At 41.4% G+C, this 23,027-nt stretch overlaps 3 protein-coding genes and 1 long non-coding RNA gene across 5 annotated transcripts; 2 read left to right on the top strand and 2 right to left on the bottom strand.

Moving 5' to 3' along the window:
• Positions 1-4,321: 4,321 nt before the first annotated feature.
• LOC112843132 (uncharacterized) lies at positions 4,322-8,602 on the bottom strand. The gene is made up of 2 exons (XR_003215277.1): positions 6,291-8,602; positions 4,322-5,256 (listed from the first exon to the last, which is right to left on the bottom strand). It is a non-coding gene; the product is annotated as an uncharacterized LOC112843132 (long non-coding RNA).
• A 494-nt stretch (positions 8,603-9,096) lies between these two features.
• On the top strand, positions 9,097-12,734 carry LOC100700125 (Krueppel-like factor 11). Its single transcript, XM_003453272.5, has 4 exons — positions 9,097-9,280; positions 10,114-10,410; positions 10,775-11,714; positions 11,944-12,734. Exons 1-4 carry the CDS (start codon positions 9,242-9,244, stop codon positions 12,243-12,245), a joined length of 1,578 nt encoding a protein of 525 aa, XP_003453320.2. The 5' UTR covers positions 9,097-9,241; the 3' UTR covers positions 12,246-12,734.
• Positions 12,735-15,227: 2,493 nt separating this feature from the next.
• Positions 15,228-17,863, top strand: dnaaf2 (dynein axonemal assembly factor 2). Its single transcript, XM_003453271.5, has 2 exons — positions 15,228-17,246; positions 17,343-17,863. The coding sequence occupies exons 1-2, from the start codon at positions 15,483-15,485 to the stop codon at positions 17,721-17,723; spliced, it is 2,145 nt and encodes a 714-aa protein (XP_003453319.1). The 5' UTR covers positions 15,228-15,482; the 3' UTR covers positions 17,724-17,863.
• lrr1 (leucine rich repeat protein 1) lies at positions 17,862-23,027 on the bottom strand. 2 transcript variants are annotated; one of them, XM_003453240.5, is made up of 5 exons: positions 22,466-23,026; positions 20,957-21,055; positions 19,503-19,755; positions 18,814-19,288; positions 17,862-18,713 (listed from the first exon to the last, which is right to left on the bottom strand). In XM_003453240.5, the coding sequence occupies exons 1-5, from the start codon at positions 22,646-22,648 to the stop codon at positions 18,458-18,460; spliced, it is 1,266 nt and encodes a 421-aa protein (XP_003453288.1). In that variant the 5' UTR covers positions 22,649-23,026; the 3' UTR covers positions 17,862-18,457. The 2 variants fall into 2 exon arrangements, with proteins under 2 accessions (XP_003453288.1, XP_025756867.1); XM_025901082.1 differs by lacking the exon at positions 20,957-21,055 and having other exon boundaries at positions 22,466-23,027.

The following is a 23,027-nucleotide window of genomic DNA, read 5'->3' on the forward strand; positions in this document are numbered from 1 at the left end:
AAACGTTTCTCCCACTAAAAAACGCTACGTCCAGATTAACAGAATCAACCTTTGGGGGCAGCTAATCTAAGCTTCCTTGCGCAGCTGTCATTCTTCCTTGCAGTCGACTTCGTGCAACCCACCTTCTCTCCATCACTGCCTCTCTTCACTCCATTCAAGCCTCCATCTTCATCTACACCATCAGCGTCTAGACTCTGGGAGGGTCCTGCTCTAAACCCTCTCACCACTATGCTGGGCCAAATACCTCAAATTGAATTCTGTACATCAATAAATCATGTTCATTTCCTTCTAATGATCTGTCCTTATTGAAATATATCACTTTTAAAGACTAAGATCACAAAATGCTTCCCCACAAAATACCAGAGTATTTTTTTAAAATGGGGGAAAAAAGAGTTAACTAAACACAAGTCTAAAAAAATAGTTTTTAGTCGTTTCTCGATAGAGACCACTGAGTCCATAGACCTCAAGCTGCCTTGGTCAGATTAATGGCAGTTTTTTTGTTTTAGTACTTTTGCATTTGCTTCGTTTTTCAGCCCTGGAGGTTGTTCTACTGAATCTTGCCAGGCAAGCAAGTTGTCTGGCCCACCCATCCCAACCAAAACCAAACAGGAATATTTTTCTTTTTCTTCAGCCAATTAAAAAAAAACATCACAGAAAACAGAAATACCCTTTCTAACGTCTCACTGGGCGAACAGCCTACAGCTTGCTATAACAGCATTAATTATAACTGTATTTATAATCAGTATATTGTAGGACTAAAGGCTGCACAGCTTTTGGAGAAAGTCTTTCTCTATGTTACTGTTATCAAGAGATGCAGATGTTGATTCCTGCTGTTCCTCGGCCTGTGGAGACACTTACAGGAGCAAATTAATGTTCTTAATATTAGCTCAATAAGGAGAGATCATAAGAAGGAGCTGAACATGATTTATTGATATACAGAATGTATTATCTGGTGATTAAGCTTGGATGGTCCATCACTACTGAATAGAAACCCAGCATTAATAGAAATTAGGGCAAACAACCCCCTCACCCCGCTCCCCAGAGTCTAGAAGCTGGTGGTGGAGAAGATAACATGGAAGCTTGGATGGAGTGATTTGGGTAAGGCGGAGATGGAGAGGAGGCGAGTTGCACGAAGGAATCTGCAAGAGAGAATGAGAGATTAGCAGTGTGATTTAGGTTGAGAGTGAAGGCTTAAAGAAGGAGGTCAGAAAGATGATTGGACTAGAGCCATGATGTCAGCATTGAGTTTTACAGTGTGGGAAAGTTATGCAAAGAATAGCCAAACACCTGGGAAAGCAGACAGATGAGCGAATGCAGGTCATGCTTATTGAACTTAGTTGTTTAGTCTGTCTATTTTTATTAGTGGTCATGTACAAAAGCAGACATTTCAGCATCTAAACAGGGATCCAAAGCAAAACCCTGCAAATTAGTAGCTGCCTGCTCTAACCTCCAGTTTTGTCCCACCATAGTTACCCACCCGGCCCTGCTTATTGCTGTCAGTAAGTAGGTAGACTCATGCATTACTACCGTTTGTGGCTACAGAAGCAATCTGATCTCTTTAAACATATAATCATAAAAGAGGGTGCTCTCTTATGGTTCAGTTGTGCAGTTATAAAGAGGAGAAAGCCCTCATTTAGTTAGAATTTAACCAACCAGCCACGCCACTGTTGCCATGTTGCCACACTGCGATGCCTTCAAGTGCCTTCCACCATCTGTTGTCTTTTTACTCTCTCATTCTGCAGGAGAATAGATTAGAAAAAAATCTACTATTACACATGATGAAACTTTTTTATGGCTGTGGAAGCCCTATATAAATAAACTTGAATTATTTACTTACTGAATAAAACTGTTTGTTATTATGTGCAATTTTTTTGTATTCTAAAATGCTGAATATGCAAATTATCTCATTAAAATGCCCTGAAAGCTACTTTCAATTGTTCCCTTATTCACAGGAAGTCACCACAGCAGGTAGCTCCACATGTTTGATTTATCAGAGTTTTTTTTTTTTTACAGCAGATGCTCTTTCTGACACAACCCCAAAGGGATTTTTGTCTCTTCCTGGGAGCAAAACAGGGATCTTTTGCTTGTTAGGCAAAAACCACCACATTATGAAGCCACAATGAGATTTTTATTCTCATTAAAATGCACTAATTTGCATAAATGATAATGGATATATCCTGTAAAGACAAATAAAAATGTGTGTTTTGGACATTTTCTTTCAACTAGTTTGAATTAGCATAGCGTCTTGCATTAAACCGACTGCTGGTGTCACGAAGGAGCTTCTGTTGTAAGTATGGATGACTGATCAGGAAAGCGGTTCCTGATCACAACTCTTCTGTTATATGATTTAAAGAAATTGATTTTAGAGAAATGAGTAGGTGAGGCTTTGGCACTGGGTTTCAAATTTCTATAGTTACATAAGGCATTGTTACAACAGCAGATAACAACAGGTTATTAAATGTAGCAGAAAATGACAACTAAAGTGACTGAGTAAACAAAGTGTAAAGTACAACAAGCAGTTCAGGGTTAAAATGAAGGGTTTAAAGTACTGCTGTGTAGAGTTGTAAAGAGATATTGCATAGGAAAGCTGAGTCATCTCTTGTGAAACGTGCGAATGAAGAGGAGTTTTCAGAAGACCCTCCTCTCCCTGCTGCATGAACATTATCCGTGTCCGCTCCTGATGAGTTCATTGCATTTTTAACACCATCCTTTTTCTTTTCACCCAACAGACTACAGCTTAGTAAATGTAATTTCAACAGACTTACAAAATACTCTTAGGTACAAAGAGTTGCTACCACATATAGTGGAGAACCAAAGCGAGCCTGCTCTGGCTGTTGCTGCAGAGATCCTCGGAGTTCCTGCTACAGTACAGAAACTGTACTACAGGAACTCAAGAGCTTTACTGAAGAGCAGTTTTAATATATTTGCACCGTATTCTTCTTAATTTACTACTACTCTGTAGTACATTTGTTATACTTTATACTATTTTTTACTTCTACTTTACTATACGTTACACTCCATGCCATTTTTTAAAGTTCTGATTACATTTGTATTTTTTTGCAGATTTTGTGATATAATTCTACTAATAATATTAGAAAACAACTGTTTTCAGCTTTAAGGCTGAACATTGACAGGAATAACCAAAAGCTCCAAATCACTCCACAGGAACTAAGGAGGCACACTACGAAGAGGGAGGACACGACAAAGGGCAAAGGGAGACTCGGACAATATATACGCAAGGTAACGAGGACAGGGGAAAGCAGGTCGGAAACACAGCCGGAATAAATCAGGAATAATCAAACAAGGGGAAGTCAAATGAAATATAAAACACATGAGACCAAAAACCTAACACAGACACACAGAGGCAAGGACTCAAACATACGAACTAGACACAGAAAGACAACCAGTAAAACGAGACTGGAATCACAAACAGGAACTAATAAATCCAAATTCATGTATAAACAAGCAAAGAAACTTAAAAACATCAGGGAATGTGAAATTGCATCACTAAAAGAAGACTATAAATAGAACATAATCCCTTCATTCTGGAGTCTTCTGTTATAATACTTCTGTTAGTGGCCATCCATCTGAATGGATGATAGAGGGCCCATTCTGGCTCTTATCTGTCTGTTTACCTCTAATAAAACCCTTTCAATGGACTGATAAGATCCAAAGTGGGTGTCCCTTCTCAAAACCAGCAGAACTCATAAACCCACAAAATTTAAAATTCAGTCAATAACCCAGGTGCAGTGATAAATGGATGCTTTATTACCACAAGGAAGGATGCCCAGTAGTAGGAAACTAATTACAATTACCTCCTGCTGCAGTGTTAAAGTAATATGTACATTAATGAATCAATAATTATGATCCAGTGATACAGTCTAATGTTTAATATTGTGAAAACGACTACTCTGCACAAAAGCATCTTAACAGTTACCTAAGTAGGATTATGATTTTTCCTTAAGTAAAGGTTCCAAATAATTTCACCACACCACAAGGCAATAAATTTAAGGCTCTTGTGCAGTAGTGATACTGTGCTTTTGTTCTTTACGGTTTATTATTGCCCGTGGAAATTGTGTACATCACTGGCCAGCTCTTCATATCCGCAGACTTTCCCATTGGTTGGCTTTTATCTATAAATCTCCACTTTGGCTGGTTCCTTCTTATCTGTGTGTTTCTTTGTGTAAAAGCCACAACCAATATAGCCTAAGCTCTCACAACAGCATACAAATTTCCAGAAGGAGCTGAAATTGTCAGAAATGGTTACAATGGGGGAGTTTAGTCCATTTTAAAGGAGTGAGCGAATAGCCTTTTTGGTCAGTGTGATTATTGCACACTTTTATCGCATATTATTCACTTCATTTATCTTTCATTTATGTTCACTTGTCTGTATGGAATATTGTTTTTTATTTTTACTTGTTATATTGTTATGTGTTGTATTTGTTGTAACTTGTGCTGCCCACTTGGCCAGGTCTCGGGTTTGCACGTCAGCCTGAAAATGTGCCAGTTGTTTTCTATTCATTATTTTTTTGATGCCGTATCTTTTAAGTTCCATCGAATGCCCAGAATTAGAAAGATGATTGGCTGGAGTCCATATCTTAAAAACACAGATAGCACATAGGATAGTGAGGTTCAAGATAATTATTTTTTTTTCCAGCTGACTTGAAGTGTCGTTGAACATGTTCATTAAATGTTTATTCCATACTCAGATCAAAACAATAAAGACATAAGCAGCCACTGTGAATTAATATTGAAAACATTTCAGAGCATACACTGAGTAGACCTGAGCTATTTTCAGACTTACAATGGAGCACAGAAATAGTTTGTAATGTAACTAATGTAGGTGTTAGAAAGTGGGGATGATGAATAGAGCAGCACAGAGAACTGAGTGGCCCGACAGCCGCACAGAGCAAAATTCAAAGTGTAATATTTAATAACAACATGGAGCGCACATCATTAGGCACCACACATCATTAGATCGTCTCCTCTAGGAAAGCTCCTCCAGGGAGCCCTCAAACCTGCCTCCTGTTCCTCATGTTGCCAGGACAACAGACAGCAAGCTTGCAGCACACAAGTCAGTCTCTCATAGCAACAGATTGTCTTCAGAATCCCATTCCGACCAATCAGGAGTCGGCTGCTGGATAAGAACTCCCTGTTGTTGCTCCACTCTTATGTGTAGGAGGAGAGGGGGAGGAGTCACATGGTGTGAGGTACACAAAACATCCTTCACTGCGGACCACTACAGGTCATCTGTGGCTGGAAATAAACACCAAAAAATTTCATCAGGAGCAGGAAATAAAATTGGTTTTTCCTCTTTTTCCAATAAAGTTGAGAGCGATTGCATACCAACTGTGATTATTAAGATGAAGATTTCAGTCATATTTCAGTGCTTTTGCTTTGTTTTGTTTTTGTTTTTTACATTCATGCACGCTCAAAGGATTCTTTTAGTGAAGTTCCTTTAGAACTAGTAATTGTGCCAGTAATTGACACAATAACTGGTAATTGTAAAAATTATTAGAACAATTTATTAGACCTCTTCAATTGAAATGATATATTTAATACTAAAAATATAATAATTGTTGTTATCCATGAGCTTTCATATGTAATGCTTTACAAAAAAGCAGAAAAAATAATAATTTGGCTTTTTTAATTAAAATGCCAAATTAAATTTATTTAGTTGCATTCCTGAACAGAAAAAAAATATTTTAGTGGTTGAATGTTCTACATGATTCATTTCTCACTTCTCAAAAATGTACAGTTGCTCAAATCTGTGCACAAAAACCTGAATTTTGTTCAGTGAATTCAGTGGGATTTAGTTTTAAATAAATTTTTGACAGATTTCTAAAATATTTGTGTTTTCTTGTTTTTATGATGTGTGGTCTAATGTATCTGTTAAGCACTGTACAGCTGCTTCTTAGCCGCTTATCCTGTTCAGGGTTGTGGGGGCAGGGGGGCTGGAGCCTGCCCCAGCTGTCATAGGGCAAAAGGTGGTGTACACCCTAAACAGGTCAGAGTCCATTGGAAGGCCCATTCAAAATAATATTTAAGCTAAAAAACAAAACAAAACCCATACATTTAGGAACTAAATAGAGACTCTAAAATATACAAAAACACACTTTAATAATTTTTTCTAAAAGAAACATCCATTCTATGTGTTTTGGTTTGTTTTTTTAATGCACATTTTTCACATAACTTTGCAAATCTCAGCTTCACATATAATAAAGTAAAATAGTGTCTTTATTTCAGTGTGTAATTCATCATTTTCAACACATACTACAAATGTTCCTTACCAGCCATGGAGTTATGTATTGTGTCCTTTCACCCAGATGCCAGTTTGTAGTTATGGTGAAAAGGAGCAACTGCTGGACAGTGCTTCTATGAGCCCGCAAAGCATTCTGAGTAGTTTAATATTAGCATTAGCATGTGTGACTATCAGGAAACCATGCAAGTGTTGCCAAGTGTTGCAACATTCGAGCTGCAACAGTGATCTGCAAACAACAACGTAGCTCTGCAAAGGACAGCAAGAACTACAAACTGGCTGTGCACGTCTGCTTTAACTGGGAGGTAAACAATCTTGCCACATATTTGCAGGCTTCACTTTGAATTCAGGTCCATTAAAATGAATTGAGATCGTGCTAAGTTTGTTTATAGTGAAGTTATGAATGCACACGCCCTCATATTTTAGCAATCAGATGAATATTTTTGGATTAATGTGAGTACAAAACAAAATCAAAATAATGTAAAAATGATATTTTACATTTTTAGACAAGAAACCCTTCTCCGTGGATGGGTGTCAGAGTTCGGGGGCTCTTAGTGAAATGTGGCCCCTGGTGATATATTTAACCTCACTGGGGCAACTCCCCCATTTTCTGACTTCGGTCCAGGAGTTGCTGAGTTGGGGGAGTTGACCGGACAGGGGAGTTGTGCATGCAGAGGCCCAGATAGGGCCAGCATAACCTTTCCTCCAGATTCCCTTAAGTAAGACGAAGTGAACTGGCCCACAAAACAGGCTGCTGTACTAAGGCCCGGCTGCTTGTCATGCCTGCATGCTAACTGGTTTTCCTAGCAGCTCCTCCCTCTTCCCCTCTCTTCTCTCTAACAGCTGGCACTGAAACTGCATTGCCACAGCTCCAAAGCCCTCAATGCTCCCTGAGGTCATGCTTATGTGAGTCATACTGAGACCAGGCCCTCCTTAGCAGCCATGCGCTGCCAAGGCTGAGCCGACACACCTGCTACTCCCCTCCCTGCTGCAAGCAAGCAGCACCTTAACAGTTAGGTAAACTTTGCTCAGATTCTTATTGTGTAAGCACCAATGAGTAGAAATAAAATATAAAATACAATGGTGATCATAACAGTCACAGTAGACCTGCTATTACCTTCAAAGTTTGTGATTAAACTAAAAATAAAAACAACAACAACAGCAACAACAACAACAAAAAAATGCTTTTAAAGCACTGAATTTACTTTTTTTTTCATATTGTGGTTTCCAGAAGTTTGTTAGAAGTTCTGACACATTTTTCCCCCTTTTTTCCAAATACAGTTGGTGATGACGTAACTAGCACATGTAGGTCAGGACCAGTTTGGTTTCTCTTACATGTAGATGTGCTCATACAAATGGTCAGACAATAGGACGCAGGAAAAACACGCAGCGCACACTTACATAAAGCTTTCAGAACATATTTAGAGTCAGAAGCACAATGCATAACACAGAAAGCCCTTTGGCCTACATACAGGACAAATAAGCATGCACTGCCCTGTGGAGACTTGAATTATTTTAAGCTCTAGCATGTCTTCATATATATGAAGACGTTCAATAAAAATAAAACACCCAATAAGACAAAAGAAGACTCGGGATTATGATAAAAAAAAACAGGAAAACATGACTGACAGTGAATTGGTGTGTTTTCCTGGATGGCCTAGTTTACAGTAAGCGGAGGGGGGGAAACTGAAACATGGGAGTGATACATTATTTCTGGCAACAAAGTTAAAGATCGCAACAACAAGCTTTAGGAAACAAAGCTTTGTGGCTGAGTATCATTGTGTTATAAAACGTGAATTTAACACGTAATCCATTGTTTAACAGCTCGTTGTGCAAGAAAACGACATAAACACCTTTAAAAACACCGCAAAACAAAACAAAACACACACGCGCGCGGGAGACAGAAACCCGCGCTTCGGCAGGCAGTCGTGTTGCATTCAGGTATTGTGGGAAAAACTGGTAAAAATGACCTCGCTACCTTTCTCAGATAGACCAATTTCCATAAATGCAGTCAAATCAGCTAAGTATAAAGCACAAATAAGTCGTTGTTTTTTAAGCTTTTTTTAATATGCCTACTGAAATGTTTTTTCTAGATAGTCAACTGCAAATTCAAATGTTTGCTTGCTTATGAGCTATTGCAAATGCTTTTCAAAATAATCAACTAGACATGGACTTTTTTCTGTAGAATTAATTATTCTATTTTAGATTATAAAAAAATATCGTGCAGCATCACAAAAAAACAGAAAAAATACAGTTGAAATTTCATATAAGAGGGTTCACTGCAATTTCTTATTTAATATCAAAAAGAAGAGAGAGAGAGCGGCTATTATTTGAATATTTTAAAATGTCTGAGGAAATTTTTAGACTGTGAAAGGTAGATCTAATAAAAATAATAATTTTTAATCACTAGTCATCACTTATCAACATATATTGGCCATATATTGGATTTATCATTCTCTAGAATATACATTGTGTTTAACCTCCAAATTAATGTTATGTGTGATTTCCGAGAGATTATTCCTACAGCCCGTGAATGCAGCATACACTGAAACGACCTTTTGCCTAGTTTGGCGGATGGCAGTTCATCGGGTTTACCCTGACACTGCTGACTTCTGTGACCACGCCCACCAACGACCACGCACCCTGTTTCCTCCAACCGCCCAGCGAGCACGCACTGTTCACGCGCTTTTTGCTCTCCCATTGGCTGAAGCTCTTCACACGCACGCTCGCGATTGGTGGAGTGTTGCCACCCGCCTTTGCGTGTTGTGAGTTTTGTTATTCTTTTTTTTCCCCTTCCCCCTCCTCCTTGCTACCCCCCCACCCCCCCACGTTTTACACACACAGCTGAGAGAAAAGGGAGCCAGTCAGAGAAAAGACGACCTCAACCCTATCGGAACAGGCAGCAGCTCTGGCAACCGCCGTCTCTTTGTTCTAAACTGGCTTCAAAAACAAAAACGCGATATCTAAATATTTTATTCCTCAATGCCATCGCGAAAATTCAACGAAATGGACTCACTCGAGGTAAGACAATTTTATTAAACTGTCACTTTAGCTTTACGCAACATTTTTTTTGTTTGTTTGTTTTCACTTCAATCCTTTTAACGTCCACTTGTTTACTTTGACATTTCAGCACTTGCATAAATATAAGCTTAATTTGACATTTATTTAAAAGTATATCAATTATATTTTTTTGTCTAATTAACTTTGCAATAGTGCTACAAAAAACATATTTAACATGAGCACTATTTTTTAGCATTTTATTCAACCTTAAATAAAATAAGATAAATAAAAAATATCACGCAACGACACGCGGAACTCTGTCGCTGTCAATTTTTTTTAGTCCGGGTGTATTTCTGTGGAGAAGCACTAATATGCTTTGTTTACTGTTAAAAATATATAATAAAAGTTGGAACGTGACAAGCCTACTTCCTGATGCAAACCCGCTTTATGGGGATTTCACATGGCTCATCTCGGCAGCACGTCACTGTTTGGTCTATATTTGGTAATGGGAGGTGTCCTGGCTTTGGGCCAGAGGCAGTGCATGGGGTGGGGTGTAGTCACCAGCACCCCCGCTCCCTTATTGGCAGCGGTGCAGAGTTTGGCCCGGGAACTTCAGATACAGGAAGAGTGACTGAGCAGATGATAACTGGAAATAGAATTTTTTTTTTTTTGTTCCATTCGGGTTCATAGAATAAAAAAATGTCTCCTACTCAGCGCGATCGGAGAAAAGTTGAATAAACATAATGTGGAATAGGCGGGGAAAGTAGCTTTGTGTGTTTGTGCGCGCGTTGTCAGTGACCTGAATACACAAATGTAATTTAATTTCACCCCCCCCCCCCCCCCCTCCCCTCCAGACTGAGTATATGGATGCCTGTGAGGTTAACGTAAAGAGAAGGAGGCATGACAGCGAGCACTCTGACTCTAGTGGATTGGGTTTCGACTGCTCTGGTCTGGAGTACACTGACCTGGAAGCAGCGGAGGCTCTGGTGTGCATGAGCTGTTGGGGCACAGATCTTTTCTATAACCGCAAAAAGCCAAAGCCAAAGACCTGCAAACCAAGACCCCTAACCCCAGCTTCAGACTCCGGTGACTCCCTCCCACCATCAGAACTTCCAGACCCCCCAAAGGACTTTGTGTCCTTCTCCTCCCTGGTAAGACATATCATATAGCACCAACATATGGGCACCACTACTGCAGCATTTCTTCATCATAGTTTTAACTAAAAGGACTGAAAGGTTTGACCTTGTGATGCATATGTGTTAATGATATGAGGTTGGGGCAGCTGACAATTTCTAGAACAAGAAAAACCTTGTTACAGTAAGGTGTTTGACCCTCAGGCAGAGTTCCTTCTTGCAGAGGCAGGGTCATAAAAATCACTGTTTTATAGCTCATTATGATGGTTATTCTTATGTCTTATCTGCTTGCCACCTGTGATGCTTATCACTGCAAATGTAGGTTCTTATGCAACAAGAGACAGTAGATGCACTTTTTAACTCTCTGACTGTCTCTTTGCAGTGTATGACCCCGCCCCACAGTCCCAGCTTTGTTGAAACATCATCAGGCACTGCGTCGCAGTCAGGTTCTGGCTCGGTCGCATCCACTCAGCAACCTGTCCTGGCAACCGTTGCTGAAAAGACCCCCTCTCTCCCCCTCACACAGCCCTGCAGAGCAATGGCGACAAGTGTGATCCGCCACACTGCGGACAGAACCCTCTGCCAGCACCACATTCCAGTGGCCCCCAATCCAGAGAAAGTTAGGGACATGGCAACAGCTACTACAATGGTCTCCCAGCAGCGGGAGCAGCAGTGCATCACAAACACAGAGCAGATAACCACACCTCCATCCCCTCCTGCTTCTCTCATACCTTCAAAAACAGAGCAGCCACCCAGTCCCCCCAAATCCTGTTTGGACAATGTCCCCACCCTAACTCCTGTCAACAGCCAACCGCAAAATAGCCCACCCTCTCCCCCTGTTCCCACAACTGTGTCCCCTCCTCCAGTTGCAAGCCCTCAAATCATCTGCCAGATGTTCCCTGTCAGCAGCCAATCGGGTATAATCTCAGCCTTCATCCCCAGTGCGGTTCGGACATCCAATTCTGGCATTCGGACTGCCGCCACACCCATCCTCCCCCAACCCACCTCAGCTAACAACCCCCCTGTCCAGCAGTCCCTGATTGTGGGCTCCTCAGTGCCCCAAGGCACAGTGATGCTGGTCCTCCCTCAGTCATCCGTCTCTCAGGCCCCCCACTGCCCTCAGACTGTCATGACCCTGGGCAACACCAAGCTACTACCTCTGGCCCCAGCCCCTGTGTACGTGTCAACAGGACCCAGCAGCAGCACCACAGCCACAAAGATGGATTTTTCCCGCAGGAGGAACTATGTCTGCAACTTCCCAGGCTGCAGGAAGACATACTTCAAGAGCTCACACCTCAAAGCTCATCTTCGAACACACACAGGTGGGGGGTTTACTGCCTTCAGAGTTGCTTGTGAGAATGTGGAATGAAAATGTGCCTGTCGATGATGAGTGTTGCATCCTGTTTGTAAAACATTCCTTCTCCGACCTTGTTATTCTTGTCGGGAAAGAGAGTGAGCTCATTGTTTTAGTGTAAGCCAAACTCAGTTATGTGTCAAGTTTTTATGACTACAATGTGACTCACTTGTTTTCTTCACTTGGTCCTCCCTTAGGTGAGAAGCCCTTCAGCTGCAGCTGGGACGGGTGTGATAAGAGGTTCGCCCGCTCTGACGAGCTCTCCCGTCACAGGCGTACGCACACTGGCGAGAAGAAGTTTGTGTGTCCCGTGTGCGACCGGCGGTTCATGCGCAGCGATCACCTGACCAAACACGCCCGCCGCCACATGACCACAAAGAAAATTCCTTCCTGGCAGGCTGACGTCAGGAGTTTGAACAAAATGGCTGCTGGAAAAATCCCTCCCTCAAAATCTGGCATTGCAGCGCTAAGCATGCTGGTACCTGTCGGCTCAAAGTAAACAATGAACAACCTGCCACCCGACCCACTCCCAAGATACCAGAGGGACACACAGGAAGCAGTCAAGCACATGGGACTGCTGTTCTTTTGAATCATGGGAATGAAAAAGAAATCATGCACTGGACTCTCTTCCTGCTCTACTGCTCATTTGTACACATATTTTCTCTAAAAGATTCTTTGTTTATATAATTGATGATATGTATGCACTCTTGCCAAAGCCTTTGTATGAAGTTTTGTCTTATACATTTCACCTTCTGCACCTCTCCTTTGTTTGTGTTGATATTCATGTACGTGTATGTGAATGTGTTGTTTGTTGTACTATGAAATTAATTTGGTTTTTTTGGTTTTTTTGGGGGGGGGGTTGAAAAGAAATGTACATATGAATAGTAATCATCAGTACCATAATTATACCTTGATTGTATCTCCCTGTCTACCTTTTCATATTATTTAATACATATTTGTAATAAAAACAAGGGTAAATGAGTCGTGATCATGAGTCTTGTGACCTTTCCCTTATTCTAAAAATGAAAGAAATCGTGTGTGGGATCAAGATGAAGTCAGCAATCTTTCCCAGTCAACTCATGCACAAATACAGAAAAGTGGTGCCTGCCCACATCCTGTGTGCATGTGTGTCACGCTGACTCCCACCACCGCCACCGCCCTCTTTGGTCAGCTGAAGCTCACTCATGTTCTTTCAAATGTGCTGACTGGCCTGTGGGTAGCTTCCTGCTGGTTGAATGATTTTTTTCCTGTTTTTTCTGGGTGTTATAAAAGCTCTTTTGGCGAATCCATCTGGGGACATCACGTCCTGTTCATTAACTCAGAGACAGAGCCAGATGAGTCAGAACAGGCAGGCAAGTTGGTTGTTCTGTACTGGAGTTCATTAGAAGCATATTTGAGCACATTCAGATCTGTCACATGGGAGCAAGGAGGGCACGAGTTACAGCTCTTGCATAATACTCTACTAAGTTAATTATAATGTCCCTGGTGTATTTAGCATATGTGGACTGGTGTTCCGAATAAAGTCACATGCCTGACCTTTTTTCGTGCATAGCTCCGAGAAACTGTTAGAACTTTATTTTTTATGAATCATAAACAAAAAAACAAGATGTACTGTCTCTTTGTGATGCCGCTTTCTCTCTCACACACACGTAGTTTCATAAGCAGTGGTCCCATACCTAGTAACAGTCCACCCCTTCCAATCACACAGTGAGGAACAGGAACTGCTGGGGGTGCGACCAATCACCTCTCTTGCTCGCACACCCGCCCATTTGCCTTACTGACCGATATACTAACTGGCTGAGTTCCACCTGAACTGTGGTCTACAGAGACACCTGCTGGTGGGACTGTGTAATGTTATTGCTTGCAACGATGGAAGAAAACACGCCGGGATAAAAAAGGATATTTCACAAATAGCGGTCTACCCATTATGTCACCATTAACATTTCAACATCAAATAAATGTAGAAATTAAAAAGTATACTGTATAGAGTTCAAGGGTAGCAAATTAATTATTTGTACTATCCATTTTATTCAAATTTGGTTGCTTAAAGCTTTAATAGAATTTGTTTAATTCATAGGTTGTGATTAGGTGGCATGCTCTAATGACGAGATTTTAGGTATTACTGGGAGTTATTGTTGGGATCAATTGCATCTACAATACAATGTCTCCTTCATCACAGTTCTTAACAGATCATATTTTAAAAAATGATCAAAATGTTAATTAAGAGTTTTCTGAAATGACAGTAAAAACGAAACTATTAAAGGTCAGGAAAAACAGTTTTAAAAAACTGTAGCAGTGGCATGTTTATGGAATTTTTCATTGTAGAAGAAAATAGGAAGACAAACCTTGACACACGTAAATGTTGTTTTGTAACCTAAAATAAAATTTATCAATTTCTTTACGTTGTTACACATTTAAGGTCAGCAGTTGTTAGTGGAAATTTTTAATGTAACTTTGAAAATATTTTCTGCAATGCTCTAATACTAAAGTCCATCTGGCGTTTCTTTGATGAAGTCTCTTCCAGTGTGTTTTTAGGTAACACCCTGTGCCTATGAACCCTATTCAGAGTCACTCACTTGAACGCATTATTTTTACAAACCTGATTTTAAGTGATTTGGGAGCGAATTGGTAGTAATATCAGAAAACATATCTACCATCTCTGACTACCTGCTCGGTCTGATTTGGTGATGTGCAGTACAGGGACTCTACAGGGAGCGTGTGCTGTCTCCATCCATGTTCACCTTCTACAGCTGAGACTTCCAGGACAACTCCAAGTCATGCCATGTACTCTTAGACTTCCACAGTGGTTGGATAGTGATGGCCAGGAGGAAGAGTACCGAGCATAAGGGGAGGTTTTTGTGGAGTGGTCTGGCAGGAATCATTAGCTTCTGAATGCGAATAACATCAGAGAGATGGTGCACATTTCAGCACAAGGACATCTACATGGCCTGCATGTGGATGAGTACCAGGATGTCCACATTGACAACAGGCTGAACTGAAAGAACAGCACAGAGGCTGTTATAAGAAGAGTAATGTGCACATTCAGTTTCCTAAGGAAGCTGAGGTCCTTCAACATGTGCACATGAAGCAAAATGATGACGATTTTCTAACACTCAGGGAAGGCAGTGCACTTTGCCATAGTTGGAACTTGTGGCATCAACAGACTGAATACACTGATTAAGACAGATGTAGAGAGCCTTTGATACCGCATGCTGTCACACTTTGTAACACAGTAATAAAAAGATCATAAAATAATAATGATATTAATATTATTAGCATATTTCATCATCATTTCACCTGCTCTAACAAAAGAATTTCCTAAATATGGCATTTAAAAGTGTCTCATATTCTCATTCATTTTTCATTTTTTTGTATTTATTCGTTAAATGACGACATTTATTATTGTTTATTACTGTATTTTAACCTTTAATCCGTTAAAAGAAAGGGGAAAAAACGTATCAGGCGGTATTTTTGGTTGCGCCGGTCTATCGTTGCTATAGTTACATCAACACAACTGTTGCTTCCGCTACACTGTCACTGAAGCTGGACCGTCTATTATTGGACCTAAAGAAGAAAAATATATCGCGTATCTTTCACATTAGTAAGACCAGGTGGTAAATGTGTTTTGAATTTCACCTCTTTATTTTTCCAAAGATTTAAAGTCACGAAAGTTTGTGGCCATTATCTGTCCTCCTAGCTACGTTCAGCTTAGCGCTTCTGTTCTCTCAGTGTCAGCATGGAGCTCGGGGAGAAGCTCAAAGAGCTCAACTTGACAGCGTATGAAGTCGACAGGTTTACGAAAGCTTTCAAAGACGAGAAATTCCGGGAAATGTTCCGGGATTACACCCAAGAAATATCAGACCCCGAGAACAGGAAAAAGTACGAAGAAGAGATCAAAATCCTGGAGCAGGAGAGAGGCAACACCGTCGAGTTTATCCACCCGGAACCGTTTAGGGCCATCAAAACCAGCGTGGACGGCAAGCAGAAATGTTTCATCAACATCTGCGCCAGTGATAAAGTTGGGAAGCCTTCATCTAACTGGGTTGCATCGGAGGATGGCCGCAGAGGGCAGTGTTGGTCCTTGCCTCACAGTCTGCACCCTGGGAGGCAGGACACAGATCCTAAAGGTAACAAAATGATGATTTATGATGTTGTTTTCCACCCTGACACTACCCGCATGGCAAGCAAAAACAAGAGCTTTCTGGAAATGGTGGACAGCATAGCTATCCAGGGAATCCAGGACACTTTTAAAGTGACTCTGGACAAAAAGAACACGAGAGAAATGAAAACAAAATACAAAGGCACCCCACAGCCCTGTGTTATAAGAAAAGCCATACCTGGATTCAAAGCCAAGGAGTCTTCAGACCCTCCAGACCCCCTTGCCTTTCCATACCCAGATGAAAAAAGACCTAGCACACAATCAAAGCCCACAGAGGCACCTAGAACAACAGAAAACAGTATTGATTCTAAACCTCAAAGCTTACTGAAAATCAGAGAGCCAACCAAGCCGAACTATACAGTAAAGTATCGATCACTTATTGATCTCCAGGACTTTAGATGCTCTAGAGACTCAGCCCAAAGCCCCAGGCCCAAAGAGATTGTGGTGACTGTTGATTTGCCTCTTCTAAAATCTGTCAAAGACACAAGCCTTGAAGTAAAAGAGAAGCAACTGCTGCTGGAGACCAAGAAACCAGCCTACAGACTGGAATTACATTTAGCCTACCCCGTGGATGAAGACAAAGGAGAGGCCAAGTTCAACAAACAAAGAGGGCAGCTCATCATCACCCTGCCTGTTCTTCCACATAATTTGCCTTGTGATTTATTTGAAGGGCCCGCAATGGCCAACAATAAGAGTGCAAGTTGTGATGAGAGCGAGGAGGACAAAAGTGAGGTTGAAGAAGAAGACAAACAGAAAGAGAGGGAAGGGGAGAAAAGGGAGCAGGAGCTACAGAAAGGGGCTGAAGAAAAGGAAGAAAGACAAACTGAAAATCCCATGCAGGAGAAAGGGGGAGAAAATAGTGAAAAAGAGGAAGTTCAAGAGAAAGGAGAAGAACAAATTAGGGAAGAGGCGATCGGTGCAGATGAGGCAAAATGGAAGAAGGGCCAGGAACATGTGGAGGAGGAAACAGTAACTGAAGGTCACGAAGGCAGAAAAGTGCAGGAGGAGGAGGAGGATAAATTAAAAGAGGAGAAGCAATGGGCAAAACAAGGTAATCAGAATGAAGATGAGAAGTCAAGTGAAGGTGGATGCAACAGAGCAGCAGAGGATGATGATACTCTGTGTGAAGCTTCTGCCCCGAAAAGAGGCCCAGTGGCTGATGATAAGGGCCTTGTGACTGAAAATCAGCACATTTTAATCTCCGCTGAACAATCCCATGGTGCAATAAGAGAGGAAGGTGTAAATCTGGCCTCTAGTTTGGAGGAGACATCCAAAATGAAGCCTTCAGATATCCAAGAGAAGACTGAAAAGAAAAAATCAAATGTAGGAGGAAAGGCGCAGGTGAGATCAATTGTAAAAGTCAGTTTGTTGGTACAAGTTTCTACAAACTACTGATTTTTCCTTTTCCCTCCTCTTCTTTCATCACTTTTGTGCCAGATGGAACAAGATGCAGCATTTCAAAACCAGACATCCAGTGACGAAGCCAGAAATACAGCTATGGATGACTGCGACACTTCTGAGAGGGTTGTGAAGTCCAGGGATACGCGTCCAACATGTAACGTGAAGATGTCAAGCGGAGGAGAATCGGGCCAGCGGGTCACCTTCTGCTCTGAAGACGTCACTGTAGGCTCAGCAAAGCAGGAAATGGATGAAGATGACCTGCAGACGGAGCAAATCTCACCAGTCTTACAACGTAACAAGCCTCTACCTGTATTACTGAGGGAAATTGATAAGGATGGAAATGAGATAGTGATCAGTGATCACACATCATCAGCTGGGTTCACCTTCGTAAACACTCTAATGTACGAGCTGGACTGATGGTGCTGTGAAGGATGCAGAAACATTGCTTGTAATTTAAAAAAACCTGACGTTCCTTTTTTGTTGATTTCATGCAAACTTGTGAAAAAAAATGGAGAATAAATAATTTGGATCCAACAAAATAAAGTACTTAAGACATGGCAATGAATACTTTTATTTAATCTTTCACATATATGTAAAAATTGTGGGTCATTTGCACAGTAAAAACCACCTCCCTTTGGCTGTTAGTCATTGACCCTGAGGCACTGTTTTCAGGAAATTTATCTAATTTTGTAATTCCCCTGTCTGATGGAAGTAGGTCAGTGGGTGAACTTGCAGTCTCTTTAAACACAAGGAAGGGAAAATAAATACTGTTAAGAGACTTGCCAGCAGCACAAGGTTTTGTGCTGCCTGCAATCATAACGTACAGTAAGTGCCACTCTGTTTCAGATGGAGCAAGAGGTAACATATTCATGCTCGTCTCCGACCCCATTTTGATAAACGGAAACTGCCTCAGAACATAAATTTAAGCATATAACAAACAGCTTGAAGCTCTTTTTAAAAACAACAAACTCAATATTGTCCTTTCACTCAAAGGCAGCATAAGGAAACTATGGCGGAGCCATTTACCGCTGCAGCTTCCTCTTCACAGACTCTAAGACTGTATCCCACAATGCTACCTACTGCAGCGCACACACACAAACACACAGAGGTTTCTAGGCGGCAACGTTTTTCGATCAAATAAGTTTCTGTCCTCATCTGGTTCCTCTCTGGAGGGAGTTGTCTAAGAATTCGGAGTAGCAGGAAAGCGAGCAGAAGTGCTGCTCCACCGGTGCGTCTGTGCCTCCCATGTCATCCACCAGTACAACTGTGTGAGAGACTTGGTGGAGGTTCATGCTCACTGCAGTCTTGATGTAGAAACTAATGCAGATGCGACCGCAGTCACAGGTCTTGGCTATTTCGAGGTCCTGACACAAGTGAGCAGGGATAAGGTGAGGTCCATATGGGATTCTGTAAAGTGACAGAAAGAATAAAGGATTAATGAGTTTTATACTTGCTAGAGAACCACAACGAGGTCTAAATTGGATGTAGAGCAGCATGTAAATCTAACCTGAGATTGGCCACGGCTCTGGAGGCCAACTCCTGAAGTGGAAGTGGGAATGTAAGCTGCATTTTGTGGTCCAGAGGGTTGGGCTGGATGAATGGATTTCCGAACAAGTCCAGGTTCTCTAGACTCAGCTTGCGGAAGTCACCGGGCAGTACAGCCAGCTGGTTGTGTGCCGCGGACAGGAACCTCAGCTTCGAGAGTCGGCCGATGTGGAACGGCAAACACAGGAGTGCGTTATCGTCCAGTTTGAGGTTCACGAGTTCTCTGAGCTGGCAGAACTGAGCAGGGAGCTTCTGCAAGCGATTCTGGCTGAGGTCCAGGTGTTGGAGGGTCCGCTGGAGGGTGGACAGACAGAGTGCCTCACTGAAGGCTTCCAGGTGGTTATTGTGGAGGATGAGTTCGGAAAGACAGCTGAGGTCACCGATGGTGGCGGGAAGTTTCTTGATATGGTTGTTACTGAGGTCTAGCTTGCGCAGAGCTGAAAAAAATCAAACAGAAACACCTCAGCTTAGAGAGCAGAGTCTACTCTGACATACAAATTTTCACTTTTTAGGAGTCTGGGGTCTTGAAATGGCTTTTTCCCCCATGCGTGACTTGGAGCTACACCCAACTATTTATTATTGGATTTGCATAGACAAGGAGACATGGTACCTTTAACCAACTTGACTCACTTATTTTATTTATTTATTTACCTTTAAGTGAGAGCATTCGCATGTCCACGCGTGACAGTTTGCAGTACGACACCTGCAGCTGCTCCAGGGAGTGAGGGAAGTTGGAGGTGAGTGGGTAATCCTTCTTGGAGACGATGGTGAGCTTCTTCTTGGGCTGCTCTACGTCTCTGGCGCGAACAGGAGTCAGTGTGGACAGAGGAAGGCTGCTCGTGTCACTCCCTGTGTCTGCTAGACGAGCTGCCGAGAGAAAGTTCTTCAAGCTGTTGGAGTCAGCCTAGAGATAGATAAATACAGTTACGCTGGATCAGTAGATTAACAGGAAACAGCAGTTTCACGGGTCCTCAAAGGTCGCTGTGGTGCATGACTAGATTCACTGAAATATCTAACCCAGATTCCCTGACCTAGAATACTCTGACATACTTCTTTTGAATGAACAGGATGGACTGTATGCAGCTGGGAGTGAGAGATTGTCAGTTGGATAGAAAACAGAGGAGTTGGAGACAGGTTTGTGCACCTGTACAGTACACTGACAGGTAATTTAATCCATTTACTGTAGCAGAAGTAGAATGTTTACAAAACTGTGGCCAAGCAGGTTAACCGAGGTTTGATTTACACATTTCTCCATGTTTACCTGCTCAATTGAAAAGCCTGTGAGAAGGTGTGTGCTTTCTAAGAGTGCGATGCATTAAACACCTCGGAGGGCTGTGCAACATAAGAAAAACAAACAATAAGTCATCTAAGCTCTCTGCTGTGGCATGAACTGGGGTTGAAACTGAAGTGTGTGTGTGTGTGTGTGTGTGTGTGTGTGTGGTTGACAAATGAGTCAGAGAACATAAAGTTCTTTTTCCAGGACAGACAAAGAACAACCATTCCAAGGGCCTGCGCTACAATGCAAAATTAGACTCTTAGCGAGGTACTTAGTGAGGGAGGGGGGGGGGGGGGGGTACTTTAATACAGTGACATGATCCTATGACAGGGAAGTAAGCTAAGCCTACTTGCTGGCTTGAATTCTGTGTTTATATTCATTCTTCAGTGTTCTCAGAAATCTGAACACCAGCTAAAAGAATAAGGCTAAGACTATCCCAGGCACATCAAACAACAGCCTGTTAATCTAACAAAGTGTCTTCTGTTCTCTGAGTTTTCCTATTACACAGACTCAAACAAGACTGGTTAGGCGGCAGAAGCATGTTATGTGTATTTTTCTAATATTACAGTTTAAACATCCTCATAAAATACATCACTCTGCTGTGACAAATGTAAAAGCAATGTAAAAATGACATGTCACAGTCAAACTTTTATTAACTAGTTGACTAAAAGCTCAATAAACAACCATGTAACAGTGGAATTGGACAGTTAGTTAATGCAAAACAATTTGTTTCACTCACGTAATGTACACACATCTTCTAATTTAATTCAGGGTCTTCAGTTGTATACTCCTTACTAAGACTGCAGTCACGGTGTGCTCTATGTCATACCTTGCTCAAGCAAATGTCAACAGCAGGTTCCTTTAATCTCACAGTGGCCTTGCCTTCCTCCACAAACCAAGTGAAGAACTTCTCTATGTTGCCTTTTAGCTAGAAGAGAAATAAACGGGCAAATTTCAGCGATGTAAAAACACATTACACAACTTCAGGGCGGTGGTGCCTCAAGCAAGTTAAGACTGGAATACTGAATTTCAACATTCAACAGCTAGGTGACAACAGCTGCAAACGTTTACATCAGAGGCTGACAAAATGAAAACAATATGACGAGGGTTTCCAGTTTAGGTCACTATTGAAAAAATAATGAATATTTTAAAAGGCAGATCTGATCAACTCCAGCAGTACTTTCCAGTGAGATTTTCCTGATGTTTGTTCTTTAGGTAAATTTGGGATTTTTTTTTCTTTTTCTTAAATATCATTTGGTGTGTATACACCCAGGAACTAGTGAATTTCTATTTGAAAAATGATCCAATCTTTAAGTCACTATGAAAACTGGCCATAGATCAATAAACTAAATGGTTAATATATTAGCTGCTGGAGCTTGAAAATGAAAAGAAACGGTCTGGATGTTCTCATTGACCAATAAACAGCACAGGCAGTGGTTTTCTACTATTTGCCAAAAAAAAAAGATTGCTGGTAGTAAAACTGTCTTAAATGACTTGTTAGGATGTAATCTGTCAAACACATCTAAAACATATCTCTCATGAATGATATAAATACATTTTGAGACAAAAATAATGTCATAAGTTTTTGGTAAAGTGTCTTTTATTTATCCAGGTAAAAAGTGTCACTGACATTAAAAATGCCTTTTACCAAGACAGGTCTAAACAAGAGGAGAGCAGAAATTGTAACAAATATAACATACTAGCTCTATAAAGATATCGTAGGTGGCCACTATAATACAGAACAGAGTCATAAAGAGAGCAGCAAAACAGGTAGTTTCTTTATTTTATATATACCCCTTTACTAAATAAAGTTGACTATAGTCTACTCATCAACTTAAGGAAAGACATTAGATTTTAAAAACACATATAAACATCAGCGATCACTTTTTGGCACAACACCGTAACATTTCAAGTATATTTTACTTTATTAAATAGTCTAAACAATGCTGAGTCGCCGGATCAACTGATAGTTTTCACGATTTATTAAGTTATTAACTTTTTAGAGCCGTGCCGTTGGGTTTCTTTATTTATTTATTTACTTTTTTCCTCCTGAGTGTCTGAAAAGCAAGGCATGATGGGATAGCGTCACTTCACTTCTCATGCCATCCATGACATAACAAACGGATGCCAGAAGAAGTAAATTACACGTTTCTGGCCTTGAAATGTACTTTGAAAAATTGAGTAAATTAAATAAAATAATTAGCTTTAATCATCTTGTAGTTTGCTTACTTTGGAGACCAAATAAAAACAGACGCACCACACCCGGAGATAAACATTAGCTCCAGACTGAACAGATAGTACTTGGTGTACAATAGCTTTTAAAGTAAAGAGTAAATACCTTGTACTTTGATCCGGCTCTGTCTTTGGCTGTGCAGATCATCAAGTAGATGTTGCTGCGCTGAGTCGTCTTGTCCAAATGCTTCCCAATGGAGAGCACTGCTCTCGTCCCCTTGCCTCGACTTTTCATCCCAAACGTCGGCAGCATCCGATTCACCACCTCGACATCACACTGGAGCTTCATCGCAATCTCTTAAGTAACAGACTTAAGTCCGGCCTAACGCCGCGTCACAGTGAGCAAATGCTTGAAAAGCATACCAGGTGGAAAACTTCCGTGAGAAAGTTAGGCTAGCTCGAAGCGTTTGTGGTTAGGCTGGCGACACATCCGTGCTCGTTATGGATGTCAACAACAGACCAGCCTTCTTCAAGGAGCCGCAGCTGCATTTAAACCGCTGTCGAAAAAAAGAGCCGGCATCTACCGCGGGGATAGTCACTTGGGTTTTCCTCGCATTACTTTGACTAAGCTACAGAGCTCAGGGAACGTTCTCGGCTGTCACTTGGTTTGTTAGCTGCCGTTAGCACAAACCTCTCCTGCATAGGGAAGTGACGTCAGGGAGGCGCGA

This window comes from Oreochromis niloticus, linkage group LG19 (genome assembly GCF_001858045.2).
Source record: "Oreochromis niloticus isolate F11D_XX linkage group LG19, O_niloticus_UMD_NMBU, whole genome shotgun sequence".
Classification (NCBI taxonomy): Eukaryota; Metazoa; Chordata; class Actinopteri; order Cichliformes; family Cichlidae; genus Oreochromis; species Oreochromis niloticus.

Coding starts and splice junctions, on each gene's coding strand:
- LOC100700125 (XM_003453272.5), top strand. CDS start 9,242: ATGCCATCGCGAAAATTCAACGAAATGGACTCACTCGAG. Junction 9,281..10,113: donor ACGAAATGGACTCACTCGAG/GTAAGACAATTT, acceptor CCTCCCCTCCAG/ACTGAGTATATGGATGCCTG. Junction 11,715..11,943: donor TCATCTTCGAACACACACAG/GTGGGGGGTTTA, acceptor GTCCTCCCTTAG/GTGAGAAGCCCTTCAGCTGC.
- dnaaf2 (XM_003453271.5), top strand. CDS start 15,483: ATGGAGCTCGGGGAGAAGCTCAAAGAGCTCAACTTGACAGCGTATGAA. Junction 17,247..17,342: donor ATGTAGGAGGAAAGGCGCAG/GTGAGATCAATT, acceptor CTTTTGTGCCAG/ATGGAACAAGATGCAGCATT.
- lrr1 (XM_003453240.5), bottom strand. CDS start 22,648: ATGAAGCTCCAGTGTGATGTCGAGGTGGTGAATCGGATGCTGCCGACG. Junction 21,056..22,465: donor GAGCCGGATCAAAGTACAAG/GTATTTACTCTT, acceptor TTTCTCTTCTAG/CTAAAAGGCAACATAGAGAA. Junction 19,756..20,956: donor TTGACATTTGCTTGAGCAAG/GTATGACATAGA, acceptor ATCTATCTCTAG/GCTGACTCCAACAGCTTGAA.